The sequence below is a fragment of the Schistocerca americana genome, chromosome 6, assembly GCF_021461395.2.
Source record: "Schistocerca americana isolate TAMUIC-IGC-003095 chromosome 6, iqSchAmer2.1, whole genome shotgun sequence".
Classification (NCBI taxonomy): Eukaryota; Metazoa; Arthropoda; class Insecta; order Orthoptera; family Acrididae; genus Schistocerca; species Schistocerca americana.
Window position 1 is genome coordinate 302,569,347 of NC_060124.1, and position 17,827 is coordinate 302,587,173.

The window sequence follows — 17,827 nt, forward strand, 5'->3', positions numbered from 1 at the left end:
TGACTGAGTAGGGAGTTGAAAAGAATAGGTTTGGGTTTGGCAAATGCTCTTGAGAACTTTACCAGCTGGCATATGAAGTGTCAACAGTGAAGTGCGGAGGAGATGGTTTTATGGCTTGAGAGCTGTTTTTTTGCGGTCATGGAATGATCACCTTATTGCACTTAGGAAAATGGTAAATGCAGAAGGATGAGAAGAAATTTTACAGTATTATGTACAGTGTAAGGTAGAGCAACAGTTCAGAGATGGTTACTGTTTGTATCAACATGGCATTGTACCCTCTCATAAAGCAGCATCTGTTAGGCAAAGATTTGTAGGCAATATCACTTCTGAAACAGACTGGTCTGCCCAGGGTCCAAACTTGAAACCAGTGGAACTCCTTTGGGATGAGTTAGAATGTTGATTTGTCTCCAGACCCCAGCATCCAACAGACACAACCCGCTCCTGCTTATACACTCCTGGAGTATACAGTGTTCAAATAACTTATTGGAATGCAGCTGGTGACATCATTGACAACTGCCGAGAGCACACCCTGCCATTTTCAAGGCATAACTGCAGCAAGTAAACACTGTGCAAGGGAATTTAAAGCCTGGGTTTGCAGAGAAACTATCTCTCTCTCTCTCTCTCTCTCTCTCTCTCTCTCTCTCTCTCTCTCACACACACACACACACACATACACACACACACACTTACTCTGTAAGCACTAGCACCATCACACAAACCACAGATGACCGACCGTCATATGACTTCCACCTACTTTTTATTTGATGACCAGTAGTACAAGCAGATAGAGAGAGTTGCAATTTCCAGAATGTCCACAGAAAATGTGTTATAAATAAATAAAAGCAAAATACTTCTGGAAGAACTATTCTTTTAATTGCAGTAAGCTAAAAATGATAACAACAGCTGTCACAGCAGATAGATGTGCAAACAAGCAGAATATAATCAGTATGACTAAATAGTCAATGTAGTATGAAGGTGTGCTGAAAAGTAACACTTCTGAATTTTTATTCTGTACTCAGTATCAGTTCAATATCAGTTGAGGTATTACATGGCATGCATATTACTCAGTTGCCCTTCCTTCTGATGTAGCTAGAGGACTCTGAATTGTAATGTGTAACATGGGAGTGTGTAACATAACTATGTCAGTGCATGAAAAAACTGCATGCTGTAATCGAGTGTTTGGCTGTAGAAAATTTCATGCACACACAGAGAACCCTTTCATTCAGCATGACAATGCCAGAGCACACGTGAGGGCTGTGAAACCTGCAACAATCTGGTGCTTTAACAAGATTATGAAAAGGATAGATTGCTACTCACCATATGCCAAGTCACAGACAGGCATAACAAAAGATTTTTAAAGTATTTTTATTGTACCCGTTTGTGACTCAACATCTCTTTTATATGGTGAGTAGCAATCTGTCCCTTTCATAATATTGTCATTATTTCATCCTGGATTTTCCATTGTTTAATCTGATGCCTTGGGTTCACTGTCATCAGTCATCCCGCATACAGTCCCAACTTGGCTCCATCCGATTTTCATCTGTTTCCTAAACTTAAAGAACATCTTTGAGGACTTCACTTTGATAGTGATGAAGCAGTGCAAGCATAGGTAAGGTTATGGCTCTGTCTCCAGTGATGGTATCAACAAGTTGGTCTTTTGTTGGGAGAAACGTGTTCATCGACAGGCTGACAGTGTTGAGAAATAATGTTGCCATGAAGAATAAAGATGTAGAATGTTAATAAAGTTTGTTTTATTGAAAAATCTTCAAGAGTTTTCAGTTAAAAAATTCAGAGGCATTACTTTTGAGCCCACACTCCTATGTGGAAGCATTTCTTTTAGGTTTATCTGTGACTTACTACATCATTCTTCCCTAGGCATACAAATTTCCCTGTGAAGAGTACAGCCTGCCGTAGTACCAGTATATATGTGTTTCATCTAAGCCTTTCTTCCTGTGTGAAAGGAATGTTTGCATTCACAAAAGCAAAGAAAATATTTGTGTAATATGTACACTGTTTTCATTTATACCTGAAAATGATTGGGAGAAAAGGTCCAGATTGAAAGAATATGCAAAGATCATTTCAAGCATCTTCTTAAAATGATAAATTTTATTGTATAGAAGTCTGTGATACACAGTGAATAGGAAATGGTGATAACTGCAATATCTGGAACTTTTAGAAGAATTATTTAAGTGTTTTTACATTCTAAAAAAATACATAATATAAAATCTATTTCATAAGATAATAAACATGCCAATTAGGCTTCACTCTCATTATACCTCTATAGGATAAATGTGCCAGCTATCTGACTTACAAGTACGTCAACATGTAAAACAAATATGAAATTGCTTCAAATAGTTTGAACCTCTTTCTCTGCATCTTAAGCAGTGAAAACATAGAGTTTTCAAAGATAAACAGGAATATGTTGTAAAGACTGTCATTCTTCTGGATATATTTAATTAAGGAATGACTTCACAAAAAAGATGCACACAAATAAATAAATAAATAAACAAAGTACACACAATTTATTACACGTAACACATAATTGTCTATTGTATGGTCCCAAATATAATTTATACAAAGTTTATGTATCATTATTCACATATAGTACCATACAAAACTGCAAATTCAGTTTATCACATTATGCAGAGTATTTGTAGTTCCAAGCTTTGAAAGTTCACTTTTAAAATTTCGACACAAAGTTGTTATTGCTTATGACAAGTAAACATTCACTGGTTTTAAATGAAGACACCATAAAGTGGCTTTATCACTGCTAAATATACTCTCTCAATAAACTAAGAAAGAAATGAAACAAAGTTTTAGAGCTGGAAATTTTAGATATACAGTTTACAATTTGGATTACTTTTGAGATACAAATTTTTTGTACTATTAGCTTAAAATTACAAGATGTAAATATTTAAGTGTCAATGTGCATAGCAACTTTTTCTGATGAAACAGTTTCTTGCACTATTTTTTTGTGAGACTTGCATTTTTTAACTCAAAGTGGTATATATTCTCATACAAAATAGCTAAAGTTAAAAAAAAAGACCTGCCAGGTAATGCTTTTTTGTGTAGTTCCTGAATAATTTACAAAGCTACTTTTTGCAATTGGATGCTATTATTATTTATACTAATGCAAGCAACAGTGATGTAAATTAAATGACTGACAAAAATATGAAGCATATCAAAGTAATTACTGAAAAAAAAGATCAGCTTGCTGACAGATGACAGAAACTAAATTTTTTGTTTTTGTGATGGCTTACTACTATCACTAAGTTCAACACTGCATTTTTTCAGGCCTTAAAGTTTATTTATTTCATTAATTGTTATCATCATGCTAATTTTCATAGGCCTCTCTTCTCAGGGAAAAGAAAAGTCCTTAACAAAAATTCAAATCCGTTATTGTTTTCAATATTGTGAATGAGCTTCTCTTTTGTGCGATCCTGTCTCAACATACCTGTCAATGTTGAGACATGTATATCACAAAAGGAAGTATTTCTTTTAAATTAACTTTTTGTTATTGTAAATGTATTACAATGTCAAAAATTAAAACATTTACAGTCGCTCCACGAAAGTTTAAGTAGAACTAGAAATGTATTAAGTTTGTTTAATTGAATTTGAATACTACCCATTCAGCACAAAAATAGTGAATTCCAATGGAATTAAAAGGTAAAAAATTTCTCTATTGTTCTTATGCAGTACTTTGTCTCGCCACAGAGTTCTATCTGTACTGCACTTAAAAGACAGTTCTACGTCAGATGCAGATTCTGTATCACAGTTTTGAATTTACTCAAGATCTTTAAATTTATGTGGGAAATATTTCTATTCATAAGATCATGGACGAGATTATTGAGAAATTCAGTTCTTCAGATATTTAAACAGTATTTACTGTATATATTTGACTTCATTAACCACTGGTAAGTTATATAAGCAAGTACTTGATATTACTGTGATGTGTATTTCACGTCATGAAACAAATACAGTCAGTAGCATAAGTAATGTAAAACTATTTACAGTATGCTGTAGAATCAGCAATACTAGTTCTTTTTCATTCACTAAAATGAGATTTAATTACAAAAGCAGTACGTCATGTGACAATAAAAAAGTTGTCCAAGTCCATAAAAAGTACCTCATACATTTATGTTTATGCATAAAATGACATTTTTATGCAGATTCACCTTGCAGCAGAAAGCCATACTTCTAAGCAAGACTTCATATTACGCAGCACTGTCATGTATGAGAAGGCAGATTAATGGTACCACCAGCTTCAGATCACAGCCACTTTGCTTCAGCGCTTCATATGAAGCTTCCAGCGAAATACCCAGTATGTTACAAATCTTATAAGGATAAAGAACCCAACAAGTGCCACTGCATCAATCCAGTACACAGCTTCCCCCATGTCGAGTTCTTCCAGATATTTCTTGGGATTTTTGAAATGGCAATACATCTCCGAACATTTCAGTTTTGGGCGCCCATGACCGTACAGTGCAACCATGGTTCCTTCAAAGCCATATCGAACATAACTTATGTATGGAACCCATTGCAAATATTTTGGAAGTGCGCTAAACGTCACAAAGAAGCCTGAAAATAATATTATTGGCACAGAAGATGCTGGGCCAAAGAATATGCCATTCTGAAACAGAAATAGAATAGATATATATACAACTGATTAAAAAGCTTTACACTTTATATTAGGTAAATTCGTTCATTTTTGATAAGTACTCAAAATTTCAAATTATAGTAATTCTGGAAAAAAAAAATCTTCCACAATACCTCTATGCTCATGGAGGCTCCCACAAGCAGACCCAGACTCTGTGCCACTAATGATGTAAGTACACACATGCTCAGCACCATAAAAAACCTCTTTGTTTCATGTGGCTGTGATGTCATGAAGTAAACTATCGTAACATACACAACAGAACACAAAGACTGGAAAAAGAGAAATAATATAGAATTAGCCTTACAGCTTTACACATACAGTTAATAACAAACTTAAAAAACTACTTCAATAGAAGTCAATAACTTACTGAGCTTAATAAAAAAAATTATTCTGTATTTGTACTTCCAATTATCACGTCAGTTTCCTCCACTTGCTCACTGTACCTCTGGCTCACTTTTGTGAGGTTTCTATGTTTCACTCTTTTCCTCTTCTTGTCTACATTTTCATATTTGTTCATAGAGTTTGTTTCTGTTTACCCATCAGGGCTATCTTTGTGACTCTGGTTTTATCAGTGCCAGTATAAAACTGTTTGATCAACTTCAGTAATTTGATAAGTTGCCAGAACAGTGAAGTCAGCCAGGACAATGTAACCAAGCAGGTGTATTTTTGTGTATTTGTACTCTACAAGCTCTGAAGTAGTATTTGTGCAAAGCCAGCTAAGTTCTTATTCTTGTTTGTGGACCACTGACTGTGTGGAATTGTATCGCAGGGTTGAAACCTGTAGGGTCTCCTTAAATGGGTCAGGTGTACACATGAGAGACAGGTAACTGACTGTGTGTGTCCACACAAGGGTTTTCTACATTAGATAACTCTCCACCCAGTGTAGATAATAAAAGATGTACCAGATCTTGAAGTTCATTATAAGATCCAGAGAAATGTCCCTTGTGCTAAGAGTATTAACATCCTAGAGATTAACTGCTCAAGCATTCCTAAAAAAAAGTGTCATAATTTGAAGCACTCCTAAAGAGCAGTGCAGCTCACATAATACTAGGCACAGGAAGCTGATTAAAACCTAAAATTGATGCCAGTGAGATTTTTGAGGAAAATTTAAGTGTATACAGAAAGGATAGGCAAATGGGAAATGGAGGTGGAGTATTTGTTGCATCAGACAAAACTGCAAATCCATTAAGAAAGAAATTGAAACCGCTTGCAAGACTATCTGAACAAGACACAGCATCAAGGGTGAACACAAACTTATAATCAGTTCTTTCTACTGATATCCAAACTTGCCTCTAGATGTAACCAAGAAATCTAGAGGAAACATAATTTCACAAGGATATAGGTTTCCTAATCATACTGTCATCATTGAATCAGATTTTACTCATCCAACAGTCAGTTGGTAAAATTACAGCTTTATAAGTGGTGGGCATGACAAACATCCTACAACACATTAATAAATTCCTTCTTTAACAACTGTCAAGTACAGATTGTTTGGAGGCTCACACGTGGTGGAAATATATTGGATTTGACAGCAACAAACAGACCAGACCTCTTTGAGCATATCAACATTGAAACTGATATCAAAGACCATAAGGCCATTGTAGCAACAATGATTACCAAAGTACAAAGGGCAACCAAAACTTTAAGCTCTGAAGAGGAACATATAGAAGAACTTTGGTTGACATTTGGAAAAACAACAGACCTCACAAGTGACTATGCATTTGATAGAAATGTACTGCATAGATCAGCACATGATGGGAAAAACCCTCCATCGTAAGCAGTCACTATAAAGAAAGTTCTATAGAAACAAAGACTACAGTGTAAAAGATGTAAAACAACGCAAGCAGCTATAGATAAGGAGTTACTGAATTAAATGTGTGTAACTGTCAAGGGGGCAAGTCATGAAGCCTTCAATGACTATCATAGCAGAATATCATTGAAGTATCTCTCATAAAATTCTAAGCAGTTCCAGTCATATACAAAGGCTGTTATTGGCAACAAAGTTAGTTTCCAGACACTCATTGCAAAAACACAAATACTGAACTTCATTTCCAAATGTTTGTTCACAAAGAAAGTTTCAGCAGTGTTGCCTTATTTCATTTTCACACCACTGCAAAGATGGGTGATACCGATAGAATGTCGGTGGTGTTGAGAAACAGCTGCAGTCAGAAACATTAAACAAAACTCCAGGGCTCAACAAAATGTCTATCAGATTCTATGTCAAATTTGCAGCTGAGTTAGACCCTATTTTAAGCATAATCTACTAAAGAACCATTGAATAAAAAACCATGTCCAGTGTTCAAAAGAAACCACAGGTCACACCATCTACAAGAAGGGTAGCAGAAGTACACCATGAAACTAATGTCTGAAATCCTTGGCATCCATTTGTTGTATTATCAGAATATATTCTGAATGCAAATGAAATTATATATCTTGAACAGAATGATCTTTTCCTTGACAACCAGCATGGATTCCAAAAACATCGATCATGTGTAACTCCCAATTTTCTCACAAGACATCCTGAAGACCATGGATCAAGATAGTCAGGTGTGGTCCAGGGAAGTGTGTTGGGATTTATGTTGTATATTAATGAATTTTCAGACAATATTAACTGTAAGTTCAGAATTTTCACTCATGGTGTAGTTATCTACACCGAGGTGACAAAAGTTACAAGATATCTCCTAATATCATGTTGGACCTCATTTTGCTCAGTGTAGTGTGGCAACTCAACGTGGCATGGATCCAACAAGTCATAGGAAGTCCCCTGCAGAAATATTGAGCCATGCTGACCCTAGAGCTATTAATAATTGCAAAAGTGTTTCTGGTGCAGGATTTTGCACATGAACTGAACTCTCGATTATATCCTATAAATGTTTGATGGGATTCATGTTGGGCAATCTGGGTGGCCAAATCATTTGCTTGAACTGTACAGAATGTTCTTCTAACCAGTTAAGAAAGATTGTGTTCCGGTGACATGGTATGTTTTCATCCACAAAACTCCCATCACAAATGGCTGCAAATGGTCTTCAAGCTGCTGAAAACAACCATTTCCACTCAATGATCAGTTTTTATATATAAAAACAAAGATGAGGTGACTTACCGAACAAAAGCGCTGGCAGGTCGATAGATACACAAACAAACACAAACACACACACAAAATTCAAGCTTTCGCAACAAACTGTTGCCTCATCAGGAAAGAGGGAAGGAGAGGGGAAGACGAAAGGAAGTGGGTTTTAAGGGAGAGGGTAAGGAGTCATTCCAATCCCGGGAGCGGAAAGACTTACCTTAGGGGGAAAAAAGGACAGGTATACACTCGCACACACGCACATATGGGATGGATATGTGCGTGTGTGCGAGTGTATACCTGTCCTTTTTTCCCCCTAAGGTAAGTCTTTCCGCTCCCGGGATTGGAATGACTCCTTACCCTCTCCCTTAAAACCCACTTCCTTTCGTCTTCCCCTCTCCTTCCCTCTTTCCTGATGAGGCAACAGTTTGTTGCGAAAGCTTGAATTTTGTGTGTGTGTTTGTGTTTGTTTGTGTATCTATCGACCTGCCAGCGCTTTTGTTCGGTAAGTCACCTCATCTTTGTTTTTATATATAATTTTTCCCACGTGGAATGTTTCCTTCCATTATATTGATATCAATGATCAGTTTTGTTAGACCAGAGGAACCTGTCCATTCCATGTAATCACAGCCCACAGCATTATGGAACCATCACCAGCTTCCATCATTGTTTGGGAACAAGAAGTCCATGTTTGGCTGCAGAATGTCTCAAAGTACCTGCACAGAACCATTTACAGTCAATGGTCAGTTCATTTTGACCAAAGACGCAGTCCATTCTTTGTAACACAGCTCACAGCATTATGAAGCCACTATCAGCTTGCACAGTGCCTTGTTGACAACTTGAGTCCATGGCTTTGTGGGGTCTGTGCCACACTCGAACCCTACCGTCAGCTGTTACCAACTGAAATTGGAACTCATCTGACCAGACTATGGTTTTCCAGTCATCTATGATCCGACTGATATGGTCATGAGCCCAGGAGAGGCACTGCAGCCAATGTCATGCTGTTAGCAAAAGCACTCATGTAGAGTGTCTGCTGCCATAGCCCATTAATCACAAATTGCACTGCACTGTCCTAGTGGATATATTTGTCATACATTCGACATTGACTTCCGCAGTTATTTCACGCATTGTTGCTTGTCTGTTAGCACCGACAGCTCTACACAAATGTCGCTGCTCCTGGTTGTTACATGAAGCCATCAGCCACTTTGTTGTCTCTGCTGATAGGTAGTGCCTGAAATTTGGTGTCTTTGGCACAATATTGACACTGTGGATCATAGAATATTGATTTTTCTAATGATTTCTGAAATGGACTGTCCCACGTGTCTAGCTCCACCTGCCATTCCATATTCAGACTCTGTTATTTCGCACTATGCAACCATCATCACGGTGGAAACCTTTTCATGTGGATCACCTGAGTACAAATGGCAGCTCCACCACTGCACTGCCCTTTTACACCTTGTATATGTGGTACTGCTGCCATATGCATATGTGCATATCACTGTCCTATGGCTTTTGTTACTTTAGTGTGTAATGAAGAACTGTCTGAAAAGAGCTGCACAAATACTCTGTTGGATCTCGATAAGATTTCAAAGTGATGCAAAGATTAGCAGCTGGCTTTAAATGTTCAGAAATATAAAAGTATGTGCTTCACAAACTGAAAAAAAGTGGTATCATATGACTACAATATCAATACGCTTGGTGTAGAAATTTGTAGGGATATGAAATTGAACACATAGGCTCAGTTGTAGCTAAAGCAGTTGGCAGACTGCAGTTCATTGATAGAATACTAAGGAAATGCATGCAGTCTACAAAGATGATTGCTTATAAAACACTTGGGTGACCCATCCTATAATATTGTTCAAGTGTGTGGGACCCAAACCATGTTGTACTAATGCGGGATATTGAACTTATACATAGAAGAGCAGCACAAATGGTCACAGGTTGGTTTGACCCATGGGATAGTGTCACAGAGATGCTGAAGAAACCAAAATGGCAGACACCTGAAGGCAGCTACAAACCATCCTGACTAAGCCTACTTAGAAATTTTCAAGAAGTTGCATTTCAAATGATGAGTCTAGGGGCATACAACACTCCTTATGTATTGATCTCATATGAATCATGAGCACAATATTTGATTAATTACAATGCATGTTTAAACAGTCATTCATTCCACACTGCATATATGAATGGAATGGGAGAAATCTTAATAAATGCTTTAGTTTGAAGTCCCCTCTGCCAAGCACTTTATAGTGGTTTGCAGAGTATGGGTGTAGATGCAGATGTAGATTTGATTTTTAAATCTTGCTTCTAAGTTATCCTCAGTTCCTTTTATTTGACTACCCTGATCTAGGGTCCTGAATGACCTGTCAATGCTTCATCTCTATGTTTCATAACTCTGTCCCTTTACTCTTGTGATGTCACTTCAGCTGGTAAAGAAAGAATGCTATGGCAGTTCACTGTTGCTTTCTGATACTACAGACGCTCCTCTGTTTCATTTAAGACTCTCACTTATGTATGGCAGCTTGTGCATTTTCTTCTACACCACTTAAAAATAAACTTTAAAGTCTGAAACTAACTGTGGTACAATAAAAGATTTGCATCTGAATTGGTATTTTACATAATATTTGTATAGTGGTTAGATTAATGAGAAATTATATTATGATCTACTGTTAACATGTTGCAAACTTCACTTACAGCACATGTTGCACTTGATGTACAAAATGTTATCTTAAACAGTCACAGCAGACTCAATATTGAGCTCACATTTCAAAAGGGCAGTCTGGACAGTTTGACTATGGATGAAACAAAATGGCTCATCCTTACAGCTGCAACTTAGATACTTTTTGCTACTGTTTTTCTAGCCATTGTATATGAAATGATTCCCATACATTTAGTTTAATTGCATACTAAGAAGGGAGACAGTGATGAAAGGATGAAAATAAAGTATCATAACTGCACTGATCAAAGAGATGGACCACAGACACACAAATGTGGCTATTGTAGTCTTACCACATGTTGGATGAAATGGAGGTAAATAGCTGAAAAATGCTTTTTTGAGTAAATAATTTTCACCACATTTCATTCAAGCCTATGGCAACTGTTTCAGACTTCTGCCTGCATGCATATATATCAAGAAAATAAGCTGATGTTCTTGTATGGAATGATGTGGGTACGCAGTGGTTGGATGTTACATATATACTTAAGTCATGTTTTAAGTTGTTCTCTCACATGTAATATAAACATTCTGTTCCTATTTGATACAGTTCATGTAAATGTTTATAAGTGGTTGCACATATGGTCTAGTAGACTGATTTGTATGTCACATCTGTTGTGACATACAGAGAACTAAAAACTAGCACACTGGACTCGCATTTGGGATGACACCAGTTTAATCCTGCATCCGGCCATCCTGATTTAGGTTTTCCATGATTTCCCTAAATCGCTCCAGGCAAATGCCGGGATGGTTCCTTTGAAAGGGCATGGCCGACTTCCTTCCCCATCCTTCCCTAATCCGATGCGACTGATGACCTCACTGTCTGGTCTCTTCCCCCAAACAACCCAACCAACTAAAAACTCTACAGCTCATAATGGACAATGTTTTCTCTTGAGGAGTGGATAGTGGCTTGAAGAAAGGTTACAGGATAAATATCAACAAAACCAAAACAATGGTAACATAATGTATGACCATTAAATCAGATAGTTCTGAGGGAATTGATGAAGAAATGAGACACTAAAACTGGTAGACGAGTTTTGATATTTTGGTAGCAAAATAAATGATGATGGTCAAAGTAGACAGGATACAAATAGAGATTGGTAATAGCAAGAAATGCGTTCTGAAATTTTTAACATCAAATATAAATTTAAATATTATGAAATCTTAACTGAAGGTATGTGTATGGAGTGTAGCCTTGTACAGAAGTGAAACACTGATAATAAATGGTTCATACGAGAAGACAACAGAAACTTTTTAAATGTAGTGCCACAGAATAATGCTGAAGATTAGACAGGTGGAACGAATAACTAATGAAGAGGTAGTGAATTAAATAAGAGAAAAAAAATCAATTTATGCACAACTTGAGAAGAAGAAGATACTGGCTGATAGGAAACATCCTGAAGCCTCAAGGAATCATCAATATGGTAATGGAGGGAAGTGCAGAAGATAAAAATTGCAGAGGAAGGCCAAAGCTTGAACACAGTATGCAAGTTCAAATGTATGTAGTTTCCAGTTATTATGTACAGATGAGGAGATTTTTACAGAGCAGAACAGCTTGGAGAGCTGCACCAAATGAGTCTGCAGACTGAAGACCACAACAACAACAGAAAATGATATAATCAATTTAAATATGGTAGACATGGAACATTACAGAAACTTTAAGTAGATAGACATAGATTATGTAGAAGAACAATATGGGAACAATGTACAGAATAGCTATCACAGGTGTTAATGGAAGTGAACGGTAGGAAAGGTATGAGTGGTGACAAACTAATCAAAGAGCTCATAAAAGTATGGTAATTTCAAATTGTCTTAACTTATAATTATATCTCTTACCTGCAATGGGAGATCAGCCATGGTTTTTGCAAAATAAAATGACTTCAGTGAATACCAGTAATTCAAATGCTCCTTCACAAAGACTCCCATTTCAACAGGAACTAGAAAAAAAATAAATAATTGAGGAATTTAGTACATTAATTAGTATGTGAATACTGAAAATGTATTAAAAAATTAAGAAAGAAACTGTTTCTTACATGTTAGAATAGTTGGCATCATTGCATTAAAAGTAAGGAAAAGAACAGATGCAAATATGCACCCTGCATTGCTAATAACTTTTGAAGCTTCATTTCCAATGCCAAAATAAATCATTCCTATAAGAATTCCAAGGCCAGCATGTGACAGTAACCTCATTAATGTGAGTGTCTGGAACAAAAGACGTTTTGTTAGTCTCTGCAGACAGTTTCAATTTTTAATATAAACTGATTAATTCAGAAAAAATCTAGAACTGTCTTGAAAGCAAGAAACTGAGTGTTGCTATTATTGTATTATTTTAGTACCTTATCTCTGAAAGTTGATAGGAACGTTCTTTTCAGCAGTATATAAAACTGCAGATATCCAGATGTTGGGAAACCTGGACTATGGCCTATTGGGAAACTTTCATCCGAGTCCAATAATGATGTCGTCACAGTTACGCTAGTTGTCCCTGGCTTTACTACTCCATTTGCATGGACACCTGGAAGATAGTAAACAAGTTAAAATAGTGGTATTATATTATTTAAAAAATGTTTGTTACAACACTAAACAAAGGGATTCAGTTTATTCATGTTTACCATGTATAAGATCTGTCTTTAAAAACCTTTTAGCCAAGGACTGGATGCTTCTACTGAAATGAGGTACACTTGTTGTTACTCCTTTTCTCAGATATCTTCTTTAATATAAGTTTTAATTGGTTATATGGAGCAAAATACTTTTTTGATTTTACAGTAAAACTTCCGAGGAAAGTATTCTTCAAGAAAAGATAAGTTACATGGATGAGGTGTTTAGTGCAGTACTGATGACTGTTCAGTTAACAGTTACTTTTCAGAAATTACAAAGTGGTTCAGCTGCAAAGAAGATAAAGTAGTTTGAAAAACCAAAAGATCATATTAACCCATTTCTTTCTAAATGGTGGAAAACAAGGCACCTCACCACCAATCTATACGTAGATACAGACAGGTTAAACATCAGAAACTGCAAAAGTAACTTCCATGGCTAGACAAAAAGATTTTTAAACCATAGTCCTGTCTAATGGAAATCCAGTTTCCTAACCACAAAGTTATCAATCTTGTAAAGAGGTTAAATTTCTCAGAACCATGTATTAATCAAGAAATACAACATAAACAAATGAATGGACAATAATAATGAGACTCAACTTCTTTGTTTCTTCTACATTATAGTCTATTACCTAGTGTTCCACAGTAGGTAACATGGCATGTTCTATCTACAGTTTCATTTCTAGACATCACAAATAATGTCTTAGGAGAGCCGAAAAGGAAGAATTTTCCTTTTTGTATTTTAGGTGACCTTAATTTCTTTGATTGTGCAGATGATAAATTTCTACATGGGGAACTAAATGCTATGGAATTAAAGATATCTCTCTTTATATGCATGGACTCTTATTTTATAACAGACCAAAAAAAGGGTTTTATTGTCAAACTGTGTCACAGGAATGACAATAATAATTCCATAAGTATCAGTACTGCTTCCACTTAGTCACCTTAACCCCCACGTACATAATCTTCCATTGATTTTCAAGGACAGTTTAAAAAAATGTAATGTTTGTTGATGACACATGAATACTAATCAAGGGTCCAAAATGAGCATTACTAGATGCAGCTCAGTTGATACTTGAACAGGTCTGCAAATGGTTGACAGCAATCAGTTTAATTCTTAATCTCTCTAGGATACATGTTATGCAGTTTCAGTCAAACAAAAAGCAAACATTAATGGTCAACACTAAATGAAACACTGTGTGTAAAATTCCTTGTGATAGCTGGATAGCAAATTAAAATGAAGTCAACACACTGATAAATGATGCTCAGTTCAGCATCTTCTTCTCTAAGAAACATCTCTCATTGTATTAACCTAAATAATAGGATGCTGGCTTATTTTTATCTCTGTCTTCATTTGGAATTATGTTTTGGAGCAATGTACTAAAGCAGATAAAGCATTTACTAAGCAGTAAGAATATTCTGTAAAGTTAAAAAAAATTTCCCATTCTTGTAGAAGTGTTTTTAAGGTTCTTGGAATTCATATGTTCATTTCACAATAAGTTTACCTCTTAATGGAAGTACAAGGCACAGGTCTAGGCTTCAGGGTGAAGTTACATACTGTGCTCCAAAGATATTTAGCAAATTCTCAACCAACATAATGCAAGAAATTGGGAATTGCTAGGATCAATTAAAATATACTTCATTAGTCACACCTAAAAAATTATTATCTGTTTATATAAATTAAAGGACTGAAATTTCCTGTTAGCCACATATCAAGCAGTAGTGTTCATTGTAAAGCTTTATGAGGGAGGCAGGGGGGGGGGGGGGAGGGTGTTTATGAAAACTTTATGAGAAGAAGAAGTAGTATATTGTAAGAGGGCCTCTGTTGTGACAGATATAGGTAACTGTTTCTTTCAAAAATACTAATGTAGGCCTAATCTAGTTGCTATTCATCATATAGTGGTGATGCTGAGTTGCAGATAGGCACAACAAAAAGATTTTCACACTTGGTCATGTGTGTGTTAGTTACATTTGTGTGTGTGGGTATTTGTGTCTATTGTTGACAAATGCCATTGGCCGAAAGCTTTAAGTGAAAATCTTTTTGCTGTGCCTATCTGTGACTCAGCATCTCCACTGTATGGTGAGTAGCAACTTTCTTTGTCATAATATTGTTCCATTACATCCTGGATTTTCCATTGTTTGATCTAATGTAATCAAGTAAATATTAAGCTACCAAGACAGGATAAATAGGAACTGTTTTATATAACTGAGGAAGCAACTTTTTTGTCGAGGCTACAATTTGTTTCTGCAGCCACAGCTTTCTCTCTTTATCAATCCTCTTCATCTCCGTGTATGAGGAGCATCCTCTCATTTCCTTCCATATGATGTTGCCTTTGAACATTTTCTGCAAGGAAATATCATGTATAATTAAGTGGTCAATCTGCTTTGCTTTGTTCTAGTCTATACTTTTTAGTAATTCTTCCTTCTCTCCTATTTTTTTTTTTTTTTTTTTTTACATTTTTCTGTCAGTCCAACTAGTTCTTGCAACTCTCCTCCAGAATAACATTTTCACAACTTTTAAGTGAGCTTTTCCCTGCTTCACATCTGTATGTCAGGGCACTTGATACAGAGGTCTTTTCAAATCATATGCTTATTGGCGTATTCAATAGAAGGTTCTTCATATTTTGGCATGTACTTTGGCCAGTGCTATTCTTCTGGTGATTTCCTTAAGACATCTATTATTGATTTCTGATAGTGAAATTTGTTTTACTACCTCAAGTTGCCCACTGTCTATACTTATGTCAGTTTTACCTCCACCTCCTATCTTATTTATAACCATTACTTTTGTGTTCTTAATGTTTATTTTTAGATTTAGTTTAGTTTTCTCTTGATTTATGACCTTAAGCATTTTATTTAGTTCCTTCTTTGACTTTGCATTTAATAGTTCCATGTCCGTGAAGGTTCTCCTTCTTGATGAAATTTGTGGAACACTGTGAATTAATGTAGATGTAGAAAACAATTGAATGAGCTTCTCAGACAGGAACTCAGATTAGAAGATTTTCTTCTCTAGTTTTTACTCTTCCATTATGTTCCACTCATCTTTTTAACCATCCCACATTAACCTCTTTGCAACAACTGTAGGATTTGTTTACTGAATTCCACCACACTTTTTCATTTTGCATATGGCCCTTGAATGTCCCTTCTTATGCCTATGTACATTAATGAGTCAGTTAAGTATAAAAATGGGTTTTATCCCCCTTATGCATGTTATAACAAAGCTTAATGAAAAATCGTGTTGGTTTACACCAGAGCAGTATATGACTTATACATTTTGCTTGTTGCCATAAATAAACATCGCAGAAATGAAACATTACTGCAAACCACATTAGCGAAGAAAAGTCAGCGGGTACTCTAAGAGGCAACTGTTGAATGGTGCTAGATACACTGGCAGTGATGTTTCTAGGTTTCCTCACGGGAGAGTGTTCATCACTTTGGTTACTTGTTTTCACAAGAAGCAATTTGACAAATAATGGCTGCTTTGGCTGTTAATAGGTTAATATTTTTGTGAGCAAAGGAAAATGAGTTTCAGGAACTATTAGTGAAGTGCAATGTTACAGTTAGGTGTCCCTATGTCACTGTGAAAAAGGTGACATTTCAGTAACATTACTGGTTGTGAGAGTTAGCTTTATCATGATAACATGGAATGATAGCAATTGCAGTTTCATTGTGCTCCTGACGTGTTAAAACTAATAATAGGTGATGGATTTTTATCATCCAGAGGCAAAACTGTAGCACTAGCACAGGCTTGAACACATCGTACAATGTCAGCTCATAATGGCCTTCTTTGTGAAGCACTACTCACAAAAAGCAACCATCTAGGTTTGAGTCCCAGTCCTTCTTGCAGTTTCAGGAAGAATCATTACAGTGCAATTACACTGCAGAATTAATATTTTAGTCTGGGATTTAAATTTTGTTTTTAGCGAAGATTTGTAAATCATTTCATTTTCAGAATTGTGCTGTGACTGGCAGTTTCTAAAAAATTATTACCACTTTTTTTAATTTGGCAGTTGTGAATATAAGCTGATAAGAAAAATTATTTGCATTGGTCTATAGTCACAACTTTTATTTTGCCTCGTGGCAAACAGATACAGTACCAGATACCACCATCAGGCCACCTCTGGCATACAGCTGTCATGTTCACTTCCCAAGTAGATGCTGGAAAGTAAGCATTGTGACTGTGTGCCAGGAGGTGGCCTGATGATGGTACTTGTGCCAAAAGAGGTAGCCAGAAGGCAAAAAGAAGATAAATAAATAAATTAAAATATTTGAATGTGTTGGTTGCTGTTTTAACTGGAATATATAATTCTCTCTCTCTCTCTTTTTTTAAACACTGCAGCTGTACGGCAAAGTGTATTTATGGTGCTTTTGGTGACGTACTGATATCAACTGAAAACAATAAGTAAAAACTGGTCACAGAGTGATTGTCAGAATAGTACACAAACTCGAAGAAATGTATGCGAATAAGCTGTAACTATAAATATATCTTTTTATGAAAGCAATTACTTGATTTATTGTGAAGTGAAAATAGAAAGCAATTCCTTAATACCCAATGAACAGTAAAGGTCTCCCTCATACCTTCTGAACTGTCTTTCACAATATCATTTGCGATGCAAGGTGCAGATCCATTTGCTGTCAGTTGTTGTTGATCAAGATTATTACATTTTCTATTATTTACAGCCAACACCAACTTATGTACACAGTCTCCATGTTCTCCACAAGCCACTTCCATCACTGAAAATAACAAAATTCAATATATTAGAGGGCACAATTTTTTCTTTGGTGCTGAATATAGATTTTGTCAC

At 36.0% G+C, this 17,827-nt stretch overlaps 1 protein-coding gene across 2 annotated transcripts in view; it reads right to left on the reverse strand.

The window, feature by feature from the left end:
• Positions 1 to 2,088: 2,088 nt before the first annotated feature.
• The window catches only part of LOC124619401 (ATP-binding cassette sub-family G member 4-like), a 448,704-nt gene continuing 432,965 nt past the window's right edge, over positions 2,089 to 17,827 (reverse strand). For both annotated transcript variants that reach the window (XM_047145757.1, XM_047145756.1), the window contains 6 exons: positions 17,601 to 17,756; positions 12,771 to 12,946; positions 12,468 to 12,636; positions 12,271 to 12,371; positions 4,771 to 4,926; positions 2,089 to 4,630 (listed from right to left, as the gene is read on the reverse strand). In XM_047145757.1, the coding sequence (XP_047001713.1) occupies positions 4,286 to 4,630; positions 4,771 to 4,926; positions 12,271 to 12,371; positions 12,468 to 12,636; positions 12,771 to 12,946; positions 17,601 to 17,756 (1,103 nt within the window). In that variant the 3' untranslated portion in view covers positions 2,089 to 4,285. The remainder of the gene's footprint in view (positions 4,631 to 4,770; positions 4,927 to 12,270; positions 12,372 to 12,467; positions 12,637 to 12,770; positions 12,947 to 17,600; positions 17,757 to 17,827) is intronic.